This window comes from Helianthus annuus, chromosome 11 (assembly GCF_002127325.2).
Source record: "Helianthus annuus cultivar XRQ/B chromosome 11, HanXRQr2.0-SUNRISE, whole genome shotgun sequence".
Classification (NCBI taxonomy): Eukaryota; Viridiplantae; Streptophyta; class Magnoliopsida; order Asterales; family Asteraceae; genus Helianthus; species Helianthus annuus.
In genome coordinates, this window is record NC_035443.2 from 77,393,113 (window position 1) to 77,417,220 (window position 24,108).

The 24,108-nt window shown below is 36.1% G+C and overlaps 1 protein-coding gene across 1 annotated transcript; it reads left to right on the forward strand.

The window, feature by feature from the left end:
• Window positions 1-4,998: 4,998 nt before the first annotated feature.
• Window positions 4,999-7,308, forward strand: LOC110904474 (transcription factor MYB61). Its single transcript, XM_022150317.2, has 2 exons — window positions 4,999-5,386; window positions 6,040-7,308. Exons 1-2 carry the CDS (start codon window positions 5,124-5,126, stop codon window positions 6,749-6,751), a joined length of 975 nt encoding a protein of 324 aa, XP_022006009.1. The 5' UTR covers window positions 4,999-5,123; the 3' UTR covers window positions 6,752-7,308.
• Window positions 7,309-24,108: the final 16,800 nt, after the last annotated feature.

The window sequence follows — 24,108 nt, forward strand, 5'->3', positions numbered from 1 at the left end:
ATGCTTCTATACAATGTTTGATCAACTAAGTCATCTTTTTCATCAGTAGTAACAAGCTTTGTGGTTATCTTGGGTATACTACATGGTTTACAATCATTCATCTCAAATTTTGTTAAAAATTCCTTTACATATTTGCTTTGATGGATGAATGTTCCATTTTGCAATTGCTTAACTTGGAGACCAAGAAAGCATTGGAGTTCACCCATGGCACTCATCTCAAACTCTGTTGTCATGTATTTTCTGAACTCTTCACACATGGAGGTACATGTGGATCCAAAGATGATGTCATAAATATAAATTTGGGCAATCATCAAATCTTTTCCATTCCATTTTAAAAACAGTTTTTTTTTGTCAATTTTACCTCTTGTAAAGCCTGTGGAAATAAGAAAAGTGGAAAGAGTTTCATACGAGGCACTAGTTGCTTGTTATAGCCATACATAGCTTTGTTGAGCTTGTAGACATGGTCAGGATAAATGGCATCTTCAAAACTAGGAGGTTGACAAACATATACCTCTTCCTGGATCTTTCCATATAAGAATGCAACTTGATGTTGTGGTTGACAGCAAAGGCTAAGAACAATCTGATAGCCTCAAGTCTTGCCACAGGAGCAAAGGTTTCATCATAATCTATGCCCTCTTCTTGTCTAAAGCCTTGAACCACTAACCTGGCTTTGTTTTTTTTTTACAACCATGCCCCTTTCACCAGTTTTGTTTTTGAAGACCCACTTTGCGCCAATTGGACATACATCCTTTGGCAGTGGTATAAGTTCCCATACTTGTTGTAACGACTCGCACAAAAATATCCTAAAACGCTCCGTAAGTGGAAACCCGGACCCCTGAAACCCTAATCCTTGTGAAAAACCAAGAAATCAAGAAATTGGAGTCCACACGGGCCGCGTAAGACATAATGGTAGTCTACGCGGGCCGCGACAGCAAGGCAGATCTCCGGATAAACTTAAGAGACACGTGTTATCCACGCGTCGCGACCACCGGTGACTCAGCATACTCTGATCTGATCCATACACACACGCGGGCCGCGTAAGTATTCCTTTAAAGTTACGCGGACCGCGAGGCGCCCTGTTTCCAGCCTATATATAGCAGTCGATAGTATCAATTCAAAGTCGCTCAATTCTTTTCTTCTTTTAGCTTCTATTATAGCAAAGTAATAGCTCGGGTATTATATTCTAAATCCTGAAACTCTGCCCGTATTAGGGTGATAACTTTAGTCACTAGTACGATTCAATGTCCGATCGATTGAAACTACCCGATGGATGTTTAAGTGCTGCCCGTAATTGGGCTATGCCTTTGTCATTCGTTGTGAGGGTTTTAGTCTCGTGAGTTGTCGTTAAAGTTGAATTGAGTTAATACACTAATACGAGTTCCATTGTGTCTAGAAATTAGAACTCGTAATCAGGGAACTGCTAGAATACTTAATAGTTAGATAAACATAGCAGTTAAGTTAGCTGAGTAGATTAATTAATCTGTTAATTAAGTTAAGTATGATTAATTAATTAGTTAAGCGAGATTAATTAAGCTAAGTGCGATTAATTAAGGTTAAGCAAGATTAATTAAGCCGTTAAGTAAGATTTATTAAACACCTAAATAGATATACATGAACAATAAATATAAATATAAAATAGATAATATCAAAGGAAGGTGCTAGGAATGTGTAAGAGGATAGATATATGTGGGTAGGAAGCTTCCTAGAAAATGTATAGCTAGCTTCCTAGAAAAGCTACAGGAAACTTCCTAGAAGTTTCATACTTCTTACCTATAAATAGGAAGCTTAGGAATTCATTTCCTTTGTTCATTTCTTCTATTCTTCTCTCTATACGTTAGTGTTCTAACCAATAATCACCGATGCGATGTTCTGTCCGATCGATTCAGGAACCATCTAATAAATGCCAAAGTGCTGTACTTTGTGAATTTCGGTAAACGGAATCCAAAGTGCTATACTTTGTGAATTTTGTTAAGGTTCGAATCTCGTGACTACCGTTAAGGTTTGATTTGGGTTTTACACAAATACGTATTCCATTCTGTTAAACTATATGTTTAACCACCAGAATACTCCCAACTACACACTTACAATCAAACAAGCTGTTAAATCATCAGAAAATTCAGAACAATAAAGTATACGCTTAATTATCAGAAGGAATAGAATCAAGAAGCTTGCTAAATCATGCTTATACTGTGAGTCATTCTCTTTTTATCAAATTATTTCCAAAACTCTATATTTCAAAGTTATAATTACAGGGATTAAGTCTTTGTAATCACCAAGTTACAGCCGGTGTGTGGGGTTTTGTATACATTACTTGATAACCGTCACCATTGGACAACGGATTAGCCAAGGGGTGATATGACCATAGTCACAGACACCAATTGGACAACGAGATAGCCAATGGGTGGTCGAGTGACAAATACCGTGGGTATATGGTTGATAAACAGAAACATTGTAATCGCTCTTAATACTGTAAATTATAACAATGCATCGTTTTAAACAAAAAGAATGAACTCACTCAGTATTTCCTGCTGACAAAACCTTTTTAAAACGCGTTTCAGGTAATTACAGTAGATCGGAATAAGAGTTGGATACGGCACCAAAAAGGCTTACAGAAGTGGCTTGATTTATCAATTAAATTAAATTAAGAAAAATTGTTTTATGTAATCGGGTTTATCCCATATTAAAAGCTACCTTTATGAAATGACGGTTTACCCCCATCTGTTCAAATAAATAAATTAGATCCGGTGTTTCTAAACTCTGATATTTTTTTCCTAACTCACGGTCCTGATGAAATTTCCGTTGCACTACTTTTCAAAATAACCACCGGTACCACTTGGCTGTTCGCGGCTCCCGATTCCATCAAGGGTGGGGTCGGGAGTCGTGACACTTGTTGTCTTTTAAACTATTGGAGCTCCCCTTGCATAGCTTCTACCCAACTGTTGTTTTTCAGTGCCTCTTGGTACTTGACTGGTTGGATGAGTGATAGAAAGCCAACAAAAAGACAGATGTTTTGAGATTGACTTCTTGTGAGAATCCCTTCACTGATGTTGCTAATAACTTGGTCTGGTGGATGAGATTTAAGGAAAATTAGATCTCCCTTGTATGGAACAATGGCATTGAGAGGTGAAGGCTGCAGATGTGAATTATCTAAGCTAACATTTTTGGCAATTTTGAAGAGCCAACATCTATTGGAGACGGAGGTAGAGGAATAAGAGGAATAAGTGTGGCACAATGTTGGCTTTTATCTACAGATGATAGACTTTTGTTAACAGAGGTTGGACTTGATGAAGTGCCAAAGGTTTAATCAACAAGTGTTGATGCAGCAGTGACAGAGTTTTGGCACAATGTTGGCTTTTATATATGTATAGTCTTTTACTTCTAATTTTTATATTTAATAGATATTTGAGAAAGATTGAATAAACTTTTACATTTTCTCTTATGAGTGGCAGTTACAAATTTTTTATATGACCATAAAGTATCGTAAGTACTTCTACAATATACACCATAACAAAATTTTCCTCCTAGTATATCAATTATTTTTTGTATTATGAATTTAAATTGAGATAGTTGGTAAACGAGCAACAAACTGCGTCACTATCTTTTTTTTTTTTTTTTTTTTTTTTGAACGGCCAACAAACTCAATCCCGAGCACTCTCGGGGCACCCACTGAACAAACAGAGTACTCCGAAAGTCACTACCTCTTCTTAAATAACAAAACTAAATGTTTTATTGTATATTCCTATCTTATCTACAATAAATTTTGTATTCAGGATACACATACACATATATAAAGACAACTTAATTAAAAGAACACATGTACAATGTACCAACTTAATCTAAAAAGGTACATAATTTAATCCTATACATTAATTGTTATCCTTTCATTTTAATTTTGTTAAAAAAATGTATTCATGTGAAGCTTTTATTGACATGGACTGTATGGGAAAAGGATTTGTTCCTCCAGTTCCTGTTTGTATTTTACCAGAAAAATATCTGTCCTTGTTTTGAACCCCACCCCACCACTGCTGTCACAAGTCACAAGTCACAAGTCACAACTCATTGATTCCTATATATTTCACCCAAGACATTGACCGCTTCTTACAATTTTCACTCTTAACCCTTCAATATTGGATCTAAACGGTTTAAGTCCTCCTACATGTTCCATGACAATTACCATGGTGTATTTATAGCAAAATTTGGATAGCTTTGACCCATTAAAAATAGATAAGACGTGTCATAGCAGCCGATAGTGTTTTTGTTCGTACACTTGTTTCTCTTAATTGGTAACTTGAAAGAGAACACTGATAAAAAGTCCCCCACGAAGACATAAATGGCTGTAAAGAAGTTTTTCAAGAACATAACGTTATCGTCTTGTTTTTTTCTATTTTCTTTCTCTAGAGTGTCTAATATCACTATCTTGTCTTGTTAACTCATAAATTATGACGCTGACTCCTCAAGATGAGTAAACTTTGAATCGTGGCGTTAACTTTTAAGAACATGATAGATTAATTGTCCATCAGTGTCGTTTACAAAGGGTATGACTTAGGCAACCATCTCTTTTTCTCCCCGTCAAGTCTTTTATCAAAGTATACATAAACGTTTACTCATTTATCATACGTCTTGGGCATATTTCATTACATTATATATGGAATGCAAAACATAGCATACACCAATCATATTAACCAAATCCGGCCCCCTCTCTCTTCAACGTGGTTCACATAGTATTTTTCTCAAATATGAAAGTTTAGCAAGTTATCTAAAGATGTAGCCAAATAGAGAATATGTTACACATTTATAACAGTCTAGTGGGTTGAACCAAAAATTTACAAAAATCAATTTTTTATCAAGCATGTAACACTTCTAAACAATTAAATTACTAGATTAAAGTCACCAAAAGCATTAACCATTTAGACTAACCCCAAAGCCAAACTAAAGATGCCAAAATGTGATTAATTTAGTTTCTTGAGGGCTCCCCCCCCCCCCCCCCCTATTAATTTGAACCCTCAGCTTCCATTTCCAAAACCTGCTGCAACTCTCTCTCTCTCTCTATCTGGTTGGCAATTCTCATAAAAGTATTCTTAAAATACAAAACCCTTTACAAAGGTTTGAACAGCATCATCCACATGGGAAGACATTCTTGTTGCTACAAACAAAAGCTAAGAAAGGGTCTATGGTCCCCTGAAGAAGATGAAAAACTCATAAGACACATCACCAAATTCGGCCATGGCTGCTGGAGCTCGGTCCCTAAACTCGCTGGTCTTGAAAGATGCGGCAAGAGTTGCAGGCTCAGATGGATTAACTACTTGAGGCCAGATTTAAAAAGAGGCACATTCTCTCAACAAGAAGAGAAACTCATCATCGAATTACATGCAGTTCTTGGAAACAAGTAAGTAGTTCTTTAATTTTGATCACATGATTCATATATTCTTGTTTTGATTTGACAAGTGAAACCAAGGGTGTCAATAGGCTCTGTCGGTCTACTGACTCTGTGTTAACCGGAATTTGTTGGATTTTTATATATAAATTTCTTTAAAAAAAAAAATTTAAGTTAAATGGACCGGTACCCTATAAGCAAGAAAACCTTATGATCATGGTTGCAAAAGTCGCTAGGCGCTCCCTAGTCGGTAGACTGGGGAGTTGAGAGTATTCGGTCTAGGCGGAGAGTACTCGGGGAGTACTCGGACATGTAAAATTACAAAGAAATTACTTTTTAGAGATTAAATATATGTCAAATAAAATAAATTTACTAATATTTATAATAAAATGCGTGAAAATGATATTCATTCTTTAATAGGATAGTCATAGAAATTATGATTTATTATTATTTAAGTCAAACTAGGCCCGAGTTGACCTACTAGATCCAATTCTGGCCGAGGTTGATCGCGTTTGACCAACTCCAAGTAATTAGGCGGAGTCGAAGAAAGTCGCCTCGGCAGCCTACCTTGTAGCGACTACTCGGAGAGTACTCGGCCTTGGAAACCTTGTTTTACAACCATGCTTATGATGACCTCCGACCAAAAAGTTTTGTTATTGTTCCAGGTGGTCACAAATTGCGGCTCAGTTGCCAGGAAGAACAGATAACGAAATAAAAAACTTATGGAACTCATCGATCAAGAAGAAGCTAAAGCAACGAGGGATTGATCCCAACACTCATAAACCATTATCCGAGATCGATGATCATAAAGCGCCATCCGGGAGCATCGACAAGACCTCCCAAAGCTCGTATACTCTCGAAGACAAACCACCACCATCAACCTCATACCCTCTCATTGACGATCCTCCACCCGCAACTCACGAATTCTTTCTCAACCGATTTGTAAACCACAACACCGCGATCAAACCACCCGATTCCCACCAAGTCCCCGAATTCCTTCCTTTCGACTATACCCAACAAAAACATCAACCACAACAACTACAGACAGAATCTGCTGACCTTTTTTTCACAAACCCTATACTCTCAGGTCCACCTCGTAGCACCACCGACAATCTTACCCAAAATAATTGGTTAAGTGGTAATAATGGTTTCTTTCAGGCTGCCAATGGGTATCAACCATTTGGGTTGACTGATGGCATGAAAAGTCAAACTCAAATTCATGACGTTGAAGGTGAGCAAGATTACATCAAATGGAATGATCAATATCTTCCATTTTTGATGGGGAAGTCATCGATTGAGAGTAAACCAGATGTCAATTTCGAGGTAAACCATGAAGTTTATCAGAGGATTTCAACAAGCTATGGACATTTTTCATAGATTTTTGCACAACTTCAGGATCATACTGGTGTGTGAGCATTCTAGAGGTTATTTTTTTCCTTTTTTAGAGTTAAATGTTATTTTAGTCCCTGTAGTTTGGGCCATTTTGGCAGTTTAGTCCAAGTGTTTTATTTTTTGCTTGTGGGTCCAATATTTTAGCCACTGGGTTAACTTCATCTTTTATTCTGTTAACGAGAATGGCAATTCGGTTATTTTATATGGCCGAATTGCCCTTCTAGTTAACAGAATTACATATAAAAGGACCAAATTGCCCTTCTCGTTAACAAAAAATGGATGAAGTTAACTTAGTGGACTAAAATGGTAACAGTGAAACCTTTTTGGACTCACAGGTAAAAAATAAAACATTTGGACTAAATTGTTAAAATAACCCAAAACACAGGGATTAAAATGACATTTAACTCTTTTTTTTATTTTAAAGTTGTGTAAATAGGGTTCCAAGGATTTGTCATTTATTTTATTTTGTTTTTAATTGATTTTCAAACAAAGGACAATTTTTATTACAGTTGTTATTCGCATTATTATTTATTGATAATCAACATCATTATTTAAATAATATCATTTTATTCGGTTCTAATCATATAAGAAATAGTTAATAATTGTTGGGATTATAAGCTTTCTTATATCGAATTATTAATTTATTGGCAGTTTTTGTTGACCAAATTAATAATTTTGTAGAAGTAATTTATTAAAAAAAATGATTTGATTGATAATGACAAAAATGATTAGATTGATAATAACTTTCGTTAGCTACATACTTCATTATAATTTGGATGTATATTAATTTATCTACGGAGCTTTTTTATTAATTTTGTAAATTAATTATAATATTATAACGTTTGTTTGTACTGTAGTTTATATAGTTAATTTATTACATTAGTTTTTAGAACCGCATTTATTTAATAAATCATCACATAAAAAGGTTAGTAACTAAGTTGAGTTATTCATGAGTTATTCAAGATTAATTTGTTAAAAGTTTGAATCAAGCTAAACTTTATAAATTTAAGTTTAAACTAATACTTATTTAATAATTGAGTTCGGGCCCAAATTTATATATCTATATTGATTGAGCCCGAGCATGATCAAGTTTTATTTTATTAGTAAGTCTAAATAGTAATATTGCCAAATTTTTATAAATATTAATTGACGATAGATAAATAATAAGTGAATTGATTTCAAGGCCAAGGTTGGAACATTATTCATGAGCAAGCCAAAGCTATAAAGACTAAAAGATAAAGAGGCCAGCCGATATCTCTCTCTAATCTAGACGAGCTCTAGCCTAATTATACTTGGCCTCGGCAAAACTTAGTTATGCTCACTTCAAAAAAAATACCAGTCTGATACAACAGCCTTTACCGACGATATCTCGTTAGTATAGCCTTTACCGACGACATGTTGGTAAAGATCTCGTGATGAAAGGTCACCCTTTAGCGACGACACTTAGTCGCTAAAGGATTTGTCATACATAATAATCGACCAACTATATTAATTTCTTAAAACTATTGAATTTATCCGATAACATGTTTAAATTTGAACATACATCAATTCGTGAATAAAATATACAGAACGTCAGTTTGTTGACCATCTGAAAGCATACATATGAATAGATAGTTGTCATGAATAGTAAATTAAAATTTTTAAGTTTTGTCCTCTATTTTTTTAATAATATTTTATTTAGTATCCATTTGATTTTTTTTAATAATAAATAGTAATTGACAATTCTTATGCATTTTTTATTAATGGTATTTTATTGCATTCAAATTGATTTTTTTTATATAATTGATAATTCTTTATGTATTTTTTTTTATTTTTAATGGTATTTTATTTAGCGTCCATTTTGATTTTTTAGTAATCACTTACATACTTTTAAAAAAAAATCGAAATATGCATCTATGTTTATTTATATTTTTAACATTCTAAGTTATTTGCATGCGCCATGTGATGGTATGTTACCACGGGCATTGGATCAATATCGGTTTGTTACAATATCGGTATGATTAATATTCGACATAGAAATCAGCACGTGTTTTACATCAACCGAAAACGATCAAATTGAACACCAATACCAACACCGATGTTCTTTGAACGGTATTGATCAGTACCGATGTTGTTTGGTACAGTATGCTAGTGATACGTTGTCAGATTATTGAAAAAAAAACAACAAAAATAAATACCGGTACCAAACCGATGTTATTCGCTCGGTTTTCGTTCAATTAACTACGGTAGCGACACGATATCTATTATCAAACCAAAAATCATAAAAATTAATACATAACGGTACCGATGTTGTTTGTTCCGGTATGACATGGTAGCGACACGATCTTAGCTTATCGAAAGCAACAACAATAAAACTAAATATTGGTACCGATACACATGTTGTGCAGTCGGTTTCGGTTCGATTTGGCACAATAGCCGTTTTCAAAAAAAGTTTATACGAAAACCAACTGAACTAAGTTTACGGCACAATAGCCGTTTTCAAAACAACATTAGTATCGGTATCGGTATTTGTCTTTATTGTTTTCGATCGATGTAAGATTTTTTATTTCGATTACTATAGCGAGTGTTGGTACCAAAACGAACCGAAAAGATACTGACCAAATTCCCGTACGCAAAGCAGGGGGAGTGTCACTAGTTAAAATAAATTATATGGAATAGTTCATACATACTTATGTTGCTAAAACAATCGAAACACAACTAAGCTAACAATGAAACTCTTATTTATAAGTTTTTTAGTTTTCTTTTTTATCCTTTTCCTTTATTGGAAGGGAAATGTAATGGGGATAACAAATATTCACACGTACACAAAACTTTGTATGATTCTCATTTCAAAATCTCCTGTAATTTCTTAACCACAAGTGTTATTATCGCAAACCTTTCTTACAGTATTATCACATGTTAGATAATTAATTAGGCTACAAAAAAATTATGACATATAATTAACTAGTGGGTTACTATCCACTCCACGGCGGATTTGAAATGTAAATAAACATAAACAAATCACGTACTATACATGATGATAAAAAAAAATCTCGTAACGACGAAACAAATTATTCGAACAAAATTTACACCAAAATATAAAGTCAAACACGACGGACACGCATTACATGTTACACCCTAAAATCAATTTAATGAAAACATGCATCAGAAATGTCAACTATAAAATTTATTTCGTTAAAACCATTTTACAAATATTTTGGGTGTTACACCTTCCATTCCTTCTTATTACTTGCATTGAAACATGCCGTCAAATGACTACGTGACCATGCTTCCATACCAACCACGCCCTAACTCGATATTAATTGACCTGAATAACCTTCATTCACCACATAACCACATCATTATTAAGTAAGTGCCTTCATGTAATTCTTGAATATCGTGGAAATAACAGCTAATGAAACTCAATTATCACGTCAAAATGTCTCCACAAGTTCGAATCCCGTCTAGTAACAATCTTGGATCCGATCTCCGAATTCCAACTTTCGACTCCCATGCATTCATTCTTAACATATTTGCACTTTCATTTCCAATCTCAAAACAATACGGTTAACAACGTTAAAATACATACGTACATATAAATCCTATACATGTATTATCTTGTCCTGACATCTTATCTTCCTTCATTAAGGTTACTAGGACCAACGTATCATAAACCCCTAGAGCACACTGATATAAGTAAAAGTGCATATGTTTTAATATTAATTTACACATAGTTTTTATTAAGTTTTGTTAAAAAAATATTTAAAGTACACTTATTTTGGTTTATTCTTATTTTGAGGACAAAACTAATCCAAGTTGAACAAAGGAAACAAAAACGGGTGAAAATCTAAAGAAATAAAGAAAAGATGTCAAGACACGCACCATGTCTCAGATCCAGAAACTACCAGCGCCTCCAGAAGATCACAGAACAAAGCCCAGAAAAGAAAAGTCAAGACACGCCGCGTGCCCAGAAGGCACGCTTGGTGTCTCGGCACAAAACGACAAAAGTGACTTCAGGAAGATTGGGAGATCCGAGCGACCCACAAGAGTTGAGCGCGGCCCGTGTCTGGCTGACAAACCCCTGTCTGGTAGACACAATTCGTGCCTCGCTAACTGGTTTCAATAAGTCATATGGTCAGACACGACCTGTGCCTTCCAGGTACGCCTTGTGTCGGGGCGTCAAGATGCCTATATATATAAGGCCATTTTGTAGGACCGGTTTTGACACCGAACGATTGCGTAACGAACGTGTAACGTGCGAAATCCGTACACGAACGTGACCGAACACACGAGAATGTACAATAACCGTGATTCTTATTGATTATGACGAGTACAATGCACCGAGACTCACGTTTGAGGACTTTCTCTCTCTAGACTTTCTCTCACTAAGCACTAAGCTCCTAGATCTCAAATGAGCAAAAGTCTTATGTCTAACACTATAGCTCCCTATTTATAGGCCAAGGATATAAGGAAGGTTTCCTTATTTACAGAAATGCCACCTTGTCTTTTCTATTAAAATATAACACTATAAGCCTACATTTCTTCAGTTTCAGCTACGGTTTAGATTGACGGGGGCGATAGACATAAATGTACTAACAGACTCCCCCATGGATATTGCCACAGTCAATCTCGTAGCGTCTTGTCTTTCAATTCTCTTGATCATCAACAACAGCAGCTTTTATCTTGAACGCAGTTTCAAGTCCAGAAACTGATCTTTTCACAATTAAACTCCCCATTTCAAGCAAATTTCCCCTTGATTGTTGATTCAGAACCCATTTCTGACTTTTACGTCTTCAGACTCCCCCTTTCAACAAGCTGGGATCGCAGTCTTGAATAGAATTCTGGCTCAAACTTTATTCATGCTAAGGTATGGGAATCTTGCTCTGCTGCTTTCACAGAATCTGAAACATCTCCTGGCTTTCTGTAGCTACAGGATCAGAAATCTGTCTTTAACCTGCACAACTCTCTACCTCTTTAAGATAAACAATTTTGACATTGATAAGCTACTTGAATTTGTAGTTTTTCAAAATTTCGATTCAAATTAATGAACCAATTAATATTCCAAAATTATTTCTTATCTCAAACATATTCTCCCAATCCTCTAGTTCATCAAGTTTAGCACTTGGAATTTTGAAAAACAGCTCTCCAACATCAGTTGTCGAAAACAAGATGAAATAAAATCTTTTTGAATTTTCAAAAATTTATACTAAAACACAATCTTTTTGGGTTTTTGTTTTTAGAGAAATGCAGTAAAGAAATATGTACAGACAATATTTTTTGTGAGTTTGTGTAAGAGGATCATATCAGTTCATGAGACAAATCACTAGCACCATTAAGCTTTAAACATTTTAAGTTCTAAACGATTCACATAAATTGACGATATAGTTGTCCTCTTAAACTCAATCTAAAAACTTTCGAAATGCTTACCGATACGTTAAGGTATATTAATTTTGCACTAAATTCTTATGGACCCCACGATCTCAGCATATCCCCTCATCATGCAATACACTGACTCAAGTAATGCCTTTAAACTTTCATCAACTGTGATATGTGCAAAAACAAAGCAGAATGTTTAAACATTAACAATCAGGTCGATCTTTCGATACGTAGAGAAAGTCCAAAGAAAATAAATAAGAAATTGTTTAGGCTTTAACCACCAGGTTGATACTCCCGTATACGGAGAGGTGATCCAAAGCTTAAACGAAACACCAAAGAAAATAAAGCAGAACGTTTAGGCAATAACATCCAGGTCGATACTCACGTATACGCAGAGGATGTCCAATGCTTAAACAAAATAAAGAAATAAAACAAGTTTAAATCTTTGCAAAATAAAATGCACAATCACAATGACTTTTTCAGCAAGTTGTGAAAATTCACAAACTTACCGGTTTGTATGCTCTTTTAGCATTCAGTGATTACTGAGTAGGTACACAATTACGAAGGACAAAACTAAGTACTATGCTTTCAACCATGTTTCCCACTAGAACTAGGCTTTTTATTTAAGTTTGTATCATTATCGCAAATCTACTAGTCTAGCTGAGCCTATCGTCACATCCTTAGTGAAACCGTTTATCACATTTGACATTTCATTTCTTTAGCATGCTGTGATAGTCCACTGATTTACTATCATTTCCTCTTATTCACAACAAAACTCATTTTTGCTTTTTCAATGTTTTTGGCATTTTCAAATTTTCTAATTTTTTTAAAATTTTTTCTCCCCCTAAAATCAAAATATATTTCAATTTTCATTTTCTGGGAAAATTTGAAAACAAACTATACAAGGAAAGTGACAAACTGATATCAAATCGCTTCAATTCGCCATTCACTTGGCATAAACAATCAGAACTCCCACTGACAACAAACTATTTTTCAATTATGATTTCAAAACACTTAAGTTTGTTTTAATCAAAAATGGTTTTTCCGGAAAATTCGTTTTGTTTGTCTTTTCACAAACTCGGGGTTCTTTTCATCACATTGTTCTTTTATCACTTCCTGAAAAATTTAACATTTTTAGGTTCTATCAACAAAATCACTTTGTAAGAAAGTTAACTCAAGTACAACTTAATGTCCTTGATTAACCTCTTGAAAGATCGAAATATCACAATCGTGAATTTCGCAAGAAAGATCCCGATACCTGCTCCACGCTTACCAACCTGGAAGCTCCAGCAAGTCAGGTTTTTATTTAAAGATATCCACCCAAGCCTGACGGTCCTTGGGTGCTTTTGAGTTTCCGTTTAACAATGGTGAACAATTTTCATCATCCATTGTTAGAACAGAGTTCTCACTTTTTAGCTCAACAAATGGCTCATCTGACTTTAATGAATCAGATTCATTGCCAAAACGTGGCTCTTTTGCTTTCGAAGAAACAAATTCATTGCCAGAAGATGACTCTTTTGTTTTCGCAGAAACAAATTCATCGTCATCTTTTATTGGAACCCAAAATTTACAAAATTTAGGTTTACCAAATTTATCAACCTCTGGCATGCACAATTTTTCATTGTCATTTTTATACTTAAAAACTTTGATAAAGACTTTTTCTGAAAAATTAACGTTCTTTGATTGTTCATCAGATTGATTAGTTAATTTTTCTTTCTTTATCTTCCCTTTTGTCCTCAGATTTGTATCTAATGAATTCTTTTTACTTGACTGATCATTCTTTGGAAAGCAAAACGATTTATCAGAACTGTTATTTGATTTTCCGGTTGTATCCGAGGACAATATCTTTTCGAGATACTCCCTTACTTTCTTTCTTTTCTTTCTCAATTTGTCTTTCTGCCCTTGTGAAAGTTTCACTTTCTGTTTTTTCTGTTTCTTTTCTTTGGGCTTTTCTTCGACCTTGACTGATTTATTCATTTCTCCATGAGATTCAGCCCTCGATCTTCTCTTTGATCTCATTGGGCAATCTCTGGCAATATGACCTTTGAATTGACAGTCATAGCATCTTCTTGTCTCAAAACTCTGATTCTGCCAGTTTACAGCAATGTGTCCTTGAAAACCACATTTGTAACACAATCTGTTATCGTACCTTTCCCCACTTTCATACCACACACTTTGATCATAACATTGATTTGCTTTGTGGTAATCATGTCTCTTCTTGTATCCTTGATTTGGCATTTGAGCACTGTTGTCAAATCTGCACCACTTATTACCAACTTTTTGTGAGTTTTGATTTTTAAATTTTTGTGGTTTATCATAATGATTGGATGGTTGAACTGATGATCTTTTATTCTCTTTTTGAAATTTTTTTGAATTTTTAACATTTTGTTTTTGTTCTATATTCTTCTTAACAGGTTTTTGCTTTGAACATTCACCTATTTCAGTAGAATGTAAAACAGTATCTTTAAATTTTTCTTTTAATTCTAAAAATATTTTTCTTTTCTCATTTTTCTCATTTTCATCATCAGATTTATCATCACAATCTTCAATTATGACATCGTCATAATCTGTGACATTATCACTTATTGGGATTTCATTGATCGGTTTTGGACAGATATGATCTAGTATTGACGACGAAGTCACAAAACCTTTCAATTTCTTTTCTAAATCATCAATTTTATTTTTAGCACACTCAACTTCATTTTCAAGTTGAGTGATTTTCTCAAGATGAGAATTTATTGCCTTTTCATTTTCAATTTTATTTTCATGTAAAACAGATTTTTCATTTTCTAAAACTTTTATTCTATTTTCAAAAACTGTTTCTTTTTCTATTAAAACTTTGTTTTCTAATTTTGTCCAAAATACTTTTTCATGTGCTAAAGTATTTATTTTATTCTCAAAATCTTTTTCAATTTTCAATTTTTCATTTTCTAAAATTTCTATTTTATTTTGAAATTCTTTTTCATTTTCTTTTAATTTTTTGTTTTCCAATGTCAGATTCTCCACATCTTTCAAGAATTTGACATTGTTTGCTTCAGATTTTTCACACATTGAGCACACAACTTCACATTTTGAAGTTTCATCCTTCTTGGATTCTTCATTCTTTGACATTTCCTCTGTCTCCTTCTCGTATGTTCCTGCAAGAAAAATTTTAACAATATCAGCAGGATTCAAATCTTCATCTAAAAAACAACCTCTTTTGAAATCATATTTGATAACAGATCTTGCACTAAACCATATTCTGATTCTTTTGATTATTTCAAGAATCAAATTCAAACTTATAAATTCTGAATTATTTTCTAATTCTTTCATCAACTCTTTCTTTTTCTTTTCAGTTTCACAATTGTGCGTTCTAAGCTCTCTTATGAAATCATCTGAACTAAATTTTGAGAACCTAGAATCCTTCTTTAGTTTACTCAAAAATTCATCCCATTCCAAAAGTAATGCATCTGCAAATTTAGATATCTTTTCAGCATCTGACATTTTTATCCCATACCTTTTCAAATTATCAAGTAATTCATTATACTGCTTTTCCAACTCATTAAACCGTTCATATTTCTTACACAAAAAATATTCAAATCTTTTAACCCAAGCATCCTTTTTGTCATCTTCTTTCCTGTATTCACAATACATATCAAACCAATCATTTATTCTTCCAAGTTTATCGTTTTCCTTTTCGTCAAACATTTTAACTGATGCGTGTTAGTGTATATATGTTTTTAAATGTTTATTTAAGCCCTTTTTACACTTTTAGCCAAGTTTTAAATTTATAAAACACGATATTTACTAACACTAAGCACACATATGGGCAAGTGCACCCATCGTGAACGTAGTATAGTGTTGGTAAGATACCGAGGTCGTCCAAGGACACAAGAGCTTTTAATACCGGTTTATCCTCAACGTCTAATCAAATCAAAAAGTTAGAAAAATGTTTTAAACTAAGAAAAATAAAAACTAACTAAATGCTGAAAAATAAAAATAAAATAAAAACAGATAGACAAGATGAATCACTTGGATCCGACACGTGTATTAGTATAACCTTTGATTATTTTCGCACTTTTGCACTTGTTTAAGAGATTATCTTAGTTATTGTAGTAGGCCCCTTTTTCGAAGGCGACGTTACCCTCAACCCAGTAGTTTGAGTCAGCAAGGATACAATCCTAAAGGGTCGGATTATTGAAAGATAATGAATTAAGTTATTAATGCAAATTATGGTAGGCCCCGCTTTCGGCGGTGACGTTACCCTCGGCTAAGTAGTCTGAGTCAGCAGGGATACAGTCCTAAATAGCCGGGTTATAGTATTAATAGTAGTTAGCTTATGAGGGGGTCAAAGAGTTTGGATCCCCGCCATCCAATACCTATGGGCATTGAAGGAGATCCTACTAAATTTGACCCAGGTCCCAAGCAGGACCTCTAAACGCTGAACAAGGGCAAGACCTTTACCAAACCGTTCCCTTAACCCCCGACCAGGTAGCCAACATACCTCCATATAGACCGTGGAGATATGAATGGTGAAAATCTTTTATTTTATATAGACAGTAAAATAATGCCAAGACACCACGGACAAACGATAAGGAAAGATCACCTTCAACATAAGTAACTAGTTATTAAAGTCATTAATACAAAACCAAATAAAAAGTGCAAAAGATTAAAAATAAAAAGTATTATACTAAACACTTGTCTTCACCAAGTGATGTAAGAGACTTAGGCAAACATGGCCTTGATTGTCAAGAACTCTTACGATCAATCTTGGATCCCGAGACGACTCACACACTCTATGATGGACAATGGATGATGGTGGTGGATGATGGTGTTATGGTGGTGATGGGTGGTGGATGAAGTGTGAGAGAGGTGGTGTGCCAAGGGATGAGAGAGAATGAAACCAAGCTCCTCTATTTATAGGCTGAACAGAACGCTGGACACGGCCCCGTGTCCGCTGGACATGGCCCCGTGCCCGTCTGACATTCTCTCTCTTCATTAATTGTAATTGCGAATTACAATTAATGCGCCTGCTGTACTTTCAACACGCCCCCGTGTCCGCTGGGCACGGCCCCGTGGTGAGCAATGGAAGCTTCTACTGGTTTGTCTTTTCTGCTGCTTCCTGGGCACGCCCCCGTGTTTACTGGACACGGGGCGTGTTCAGACTTCTGTTCTCTTCTCTTTGTCTTGGGAGGTGCCGTTGAGGGTCCGGGCAGTTTACTTTTGTTCCTTTTCTTGTATTTATGGTAGAATTAGTGGTCTTTTTGCTTCTTTTGTGATTTTGAGCTCATTTCATCCTGAAAATACAAAAGGAAGACAAAAACACTCTTTTTCCAACATTAGTACTTAAAAAGGGTTAGTTTTATGCCTTAATTGATGTGTTTTATATGTTGCATTTTACACACATCAAATACCCCCACACTTGAACTTTTGCTTGTCCTCAAGCAAAACTCTTTTAATGTGGCTTACACTCCCAAATGGAATAGGTAGAAGAGAAGTTTTAACTTGTCCTAGAGTGTCGGGAATCCAAGGTTTGTATAGGTTCTATTTTTATTTTATTTACAATCTTATTCGTCATGGCTTATTTTGAACTTTTCATAAGATAAATTACTTATTTGGGCATAGCATGCCTTATTAAAATTCCATTTATATACAAGTTCACATACCTCACGGGAGATCACTCAATCACTCGGCCGAAGGTGTATATTTAAGTGAATCGCTCGAGAGCGGCACGGATTTACATTCTCCATATGCTTGCCAAGCGATCAATCCTCCTCCTTTTTAACTTTTTACCTTTGTAAATATCAAGAGGTCTTTTGGGGTGAAGGCTTGGGTTTAAAGGTGGGTGGTTGGTTAGTGGTTAGTAAAAAGGGCGAAAATCGTAACAAGTGTCGGTTTTCGTGAAATACCTTATTTTTGGTGACATTTATTTTTGAAGTATTTCTCCAAACAAGCTTTTTGTAGCTTATGTTTGTTTTTGACTTCATTCATTTTTTTTTTTTTTTTTTTTTGTCACGTAAAGGGTATGTTTATGAAAAACCGAGTTTGTTACTAAAATAAAGGTGAAAAAAATGAAAAAGGTTTTTGGTGGGTAAAAAAAAAATTTTTTTTGGGGGTAATGAAATGAAAGGTTTAGGCTCAAAGGGGTTTTCTAGGGGGATTTTGGGTAGGTAAAAAAAATGAAAAATAATGGTTTTGAAAGAAAAATAGTTAGTCCTAATGCCTCCATCATTTACTTACTTGGGTTTAAGTTGGTAAGGACCGGGAATGTATCGTTGTGGCAAGTTCTAGATTTGTAAAGACCGAGCGGCTATTCACACAAGAAACGAAAAATGAGCATTTAATCTAAATATGTGTATTTTTATGCTCAATAAAGGCTCAAAACTCACTTTTTGTGGGAATGGGTTTTTAATGTGACCAAGCATATATAATCGAATTTTAGCTACACTTGTTATACCGGTTCATAATTTTCTTATGTTAGTTCTTTTTATCACGACGCTATCGGTTGTAAGTTTGTAAAAATATAACCCTTTTATAACTTGTTATTCCCAACTTAAACTAAGACAAGTAAATAAAAAAAAATGAAAAAGTTTTTGAAAAAAATTTGGGGTGTTTAGCGGTTCCAATAGAGTTTTGTGTAAGGCTTGTTTTAGGATTTTGCAAAATTCCAAGGTTTAAGCATCCCCCCCACACTTAAATTACACATTGTCCTCAATGTGTCCAAAAATAAAGTTTTTGGTTGATTAGAATATGTAAAAGTGTGTTTAAAAACAAAGATTTGTGTTACTGGCGCTCTGGACACGGCCCCGTGTTGACCGGGCACGGCCCCGTGGTCAAGTGCCAGTAACAAAAATTATAGAAGTGAAACAGAAGCCTGGACACGGGGGCGTGTTCGCTGAACACGGCCCGTGTCCAGTTACCTGAACTGGGTGATTTCCTGCAGGGGGCTCAGCACGGGGCCGTGTTGGTTGGGCACGGCCCGTGTGGAGCCTTCTGTTATGGAGATTTTTGTCGGTTTGTTCTGTTCTTCTGCATGGTTCCATTTTTTTCTCGTTCCCTTTTTCATCCATTACCACCACGAGTCCATAAATCATAAAAACCATCATAACATTGCTAATAGAGAGATAATACATAAAAAAGTTACATAGATAGTAAGCTTATGGAGTTCTAGCCCTATGTTTTATTTTAATGTTAGCAAAATTTCCAAGAATCTACTGATCTTGGTTAGATAAGGCTTTGTAGAGCTCCATCTTTCGGACACGTTTCTCCTCATATGTCGGCAAGCCACTCCTCTACCTCCCTTGGAAGGAGGAAGGAAGGCTCGTTTGCATTTGTTTGAGGAGTTTCAACTTCCGCCGGGACTTCTTGTGGGATTTCCATAGGAGGTTCCGCGGGGATGTCTCCCCACCCGGTAGGGTTGTTAATACCGAGTGCTAAGTTCCAGTCTTGTTGTGGAAGGACTGGTTCCATGGGAGGTGCCACCAAAATGTTTAACCTTTGGTGCAAAAGGTTAATCTCTTGGAAGCTGCTTTCCAATCCCATCGTAAGATCGTTGATACGGTCAATGAGGACCTCCTCTACGGACGTCATTTCGTCGAGAGCCTCTCTTAGTGCTATCACGTAGTGCACAAGTGTGGCTTCAACGGAGGGCCTCCTTCCCCTTCGGCTGTTTGAGGAATGAACGGATGATGTTTCGCTGTTTTCACTCGCCATTCTACGAAAAATAAACCAAAAATAGTTTATAAGACTAAACAATTTCTGGACACGGCCCCGTGCTCATTGAGCACGGCCCCGTGTTCATCTTTCTGCAGAATTTTGGAGCAAGGAATCTTGGGTTTTTAAGTTATTTTCTGGGTTTATGCAAGCTTTTTGTCAGCAAATAACTTTAAACAATGTTACATAACATGTTTTTACCAAGATTCTATGATCAAAACTCATTGTTCCCTACCACAAAGATTGAAAATTCAAACTTTTCATGGTAGTTCTTGAAGAAAGATGAAGAAGAAGGAAATGTCTAGAAGAGGAAAGGACAATATGGTTTGTTGGAAACTTCTTTTAGACTTACCTAGGATTGTTTGAGAGAAGATTCCTTCAAATCTCTGTCCCCAAGTTGGTCCAAATGTGCAGGATTTTTGGCTGCATTTATAGAAAACGACAGCCTGCTGGACACGGCCCCGTGTCCGCTGGACACGGCCCCGTGTGCAGAGAAAATTCTGACACAGTTTGTCCGTATTCTGACGTCATGATCAGAAGGGAATCTTTTGATGGACACGGGGGCGTGTTGGCCGAGCACGGCCCCGTGTTGGAAAGCTGATTTATGAAGTTTTGTCTTTATTAAGGAGCTAATTCTTATCGGGTGGCTCCTGACTTGTTGGAACAACCCCATAGTGCCTAAGATACCTTAATTGTCTTATACTAAGGCGAGAACGCAAGAGGTTGTCGGTGAGGGTAATTCCTATTTTCATTCTAGGTGGACAAGTCCAACCCTTTCCCGGGCTCTCGTTAAAGAAGGTGTATGCCGAATCGCTCAGGTCTATGTATGCACCGAACGAGGTCGATGGGGAGTCCTTCACGGCACAATCGGCACAGGGACGACTATCGTCCACGTCTTGTCTAGGAAGAAAGGTATTTTCGGGAGCAACGAGGTTGTCAGAATGCGGTTCCAACATTTCCTCATGGTCATCATCTTGGGATGGATCTAAGAAATCCTTCCTAAGTTCTTTTGACCAATTTAGAAGTAGTTCTTCTAGTTGAAATAGCTCGTCAAGGAGCATATCTCCTAGAATATCCGGTTGGGCGCATTCGAGGGAGAAATAGTGTTTATTTTTACTTTCGCCCCTCTTAAGGCTACAAGGAATTGGTGGGTCTATATAGTGTGGCCTATAAGTGAGGAAGAAACATTTTAATTCCTCGTGTTCGCCCCCACATAATTGACACCACAAACCATAAGAGTGCCGAAAGTAAAAAGAATCACTATCACTCATGTTTGTATCAGAAGTTACCAACCGCCGGGATCAAACGGTTCTGTTTTCAGTAACTGAATCTTGGGCACGGGGGCGTGTTGAGTGGACACGGCCCCGTGTTCAGCCTACTGTCTGATATAAAACAGGATTGCCAGTTCCAATGATTGGGCACGGGGGCGTGTTCAGCGGGCACGGCCCCGTGTTGAGCTCTGCAGAAGCTGAAAAATCTAAAAAAAAATCCTAAAAATTAAAGAAAAATAAAAAGATGATTAGGCCGTTGATTCCTAACTTTCTTAAAATCCTTGTGTCCCCGGCAGCGGCGCCAAAAACTTGATGCGTGTTAGTGTATATATGTTTTTAGATGTTTATTTAAGCCCTTTTTACACTTTTAGCCAAGTTTTAAATTTATAAAACACGATATTTACTAACACTAAGCACACATATGGGCAAGTGCACCCATCGTGAACGTAGTATAGTGTTGGTAAGATACCGAGGTCGTCCAAGGACACAAGAGCTTTTAATACCGGTTTATCCTCAACGTCTAATCAAATCAAAAAGTTAGAAAAATGTTTTAAACTAAGAAAAATAAAAACTAACTAAATGCTGAAAAATAAAAATAAAATAAAAACAGATAGACAAGATGAATCACTTGGATCCGACACGTGTATTAGTATAACCTTTGATTATTTTCGCACTTTTGCACTTGTTTAAGAGATTATCTTAGTTATTGTAGTAGGCCCCTTTTTCGAAGGCGACGTTACCCTCAACCCAGTAGTTTGAGTCAGCAAGGATACAATCCTAAAGGGTCGGATTATTGAAAGATAATGAATTAAGTTATTAATGCAAATTATGGTAGGCCCCGCTTTCGGCGGTGACGTTACCCTCGGCTAAGTAGTCTGAGTCAGCAGGGATACAGTCCTAAATAGCCGGGTTATAGTATTAATAGTAGTTAGCTTATGAGGGGGTCAAAGAGTTTGGATCCCCGCCATCCAATACCTATGGGCATTGAAGGAGATCCTACTAAATTTGACCCAGGTCCCAAGCAGGACCTCTAAACGCTGAACAAGGGCAAGACCTTTACCAAACCGTTCCCTTAACCCCCGACCAGGTAGCCAACATACCTCCATATAGACCGTGGAGATATGAATGGTGAAAATCTTTTATTTTATATAGACAGTAAAATAATGCCAAGACACCACGGACAAACGATAAGGAAAGATCACCTTCAACATAAGTAACTAGTTATTAAAGTCATTAATACAAAACCAAATAAAAAGTGCAAAAGATTAAAAATAAAAAGTATTATACTAAACACTTGTCTTCACCAAGTGATGTAAGAGACTTAGGCAAACATGGCCTTGATTGTCAAGAACTCTTACGATCAATCTTGGATCCCGAGACGACTCACACACTCTATGATGGACAATGGATGATGGTGGTGGATGATGGTGTTATGGTGGTGATGGGTGGTGGATGAAGTGTGAGAGAGGTGGTGTGCCAAGGGATGAGAGAGAATGAAACCAAGCTCCTCTATTTATAGGCTGAACAGAACGCTGGACACGGCCCCGTGTCCGCTGGACACGGCCCCGTGCCCGTCTGACATTCTCTCTCTTCATTAATTGTAATTGCGAATTACAATTAATGCGCCTGCTGTACTTTCAACACGCCCCCGTGTCCGCTGGGCACGGCCCCGTGGTGAGCAATGGAAGCTTCTACTGGTTTGTCTTTTCTGCTGCTTCCTGGGCACGCCCCCGTGTTTACTGGACACGGGGCGTGTTCAGACTTCTGTTCTCTTCTCTTTGTCTTGGGAGGTGCCGTTGAGGGTCCGGGCAGTTTACTTTTGTTCCTTTTCTTGTATTTATGGTAGAATTAGTGGTCTTTTTGCTTCTTTTGTGATTTTGAGCTCATTTCATCCTGAAAATACAAAAGGAAGACAAAAACACTCTTTTTCCAACATTAGTACTTAAAAAGGGTTAGTTTTATGCCTTAATTGATGTGTTTTATATGTTGCATTTTACACACATCATTAACCACAATTTCTTTGTTAAATGACTTGATTCAAAAATTTGTTTTTATCTCAAAGTCCACAAAATTTCAACTTTTTGATATTTGCACCTTGTAATTCACCTCGAATCACCTGCAAACAAACAAACAAACGATCAGTTTAAACGGACTGAATACGTAATAGTGTGTGTTGATGAAATCAATCTAAGACTCGTGTCGAAGATTTGCGGATTCGTTCCAATGTTGTTCGGGTGAAATCACTGAATGAATGGGCTTGATCGGATGTGCCTAGAAATATGGGTTTAGAATGGACTAATGTGATACACATTTGGGCTTAGAATGATTTGGGCCTCCCTTATCACACGCTGATTGAACCTTAACTTGTATTGGGCCTTTTTTATTCTAATCACATGGGCCGAGATATTGATTACAACAAATTCACGTGGACTTTATTTCTTTTAAAAGTCTGATTGGGCCGATTAGTTAATGGGTTGACAAAACTTTCACTTGTTAAGACCGATAATCTTGAACTTCAATCTTTCAACACATGGGTCACAACCTTTCCCACTAAACTAAACAATTTAGTTGAATGAAATGAAAAGTGGCCGACAACCATTAATCACCTCATACTCTAATTGGACCAAGAAACACAAGCAATTAATAATGATTCACATGGGCTGCTCACTTCTCGATTTAAAATCTGTACAGAAGCAATTAATGTGTCGATTCAAATGATCTGATATACTTAAAATCTGATTGGGCCGCTATAATATGAATTCACTTGATGGTCCTTAAAACTTGTATCAAATGGACCGACAAGATTTAAGCAGTTCACATGCAATATCAATTCAATGAATTTTAAGTGGACCGACATCATTAAAGGTAATCTCAATTCAAATGGCGACAACATCAATTCACGACACAATTTTCATTGGGCCGACAACTGTTATGTTCACGTGATAGATCTTAAAACTTGTATCAAAGCATGACATTTAATTGGGCCAGACACTGTTGGTTTATTCTTTCAAACGATATGACTCA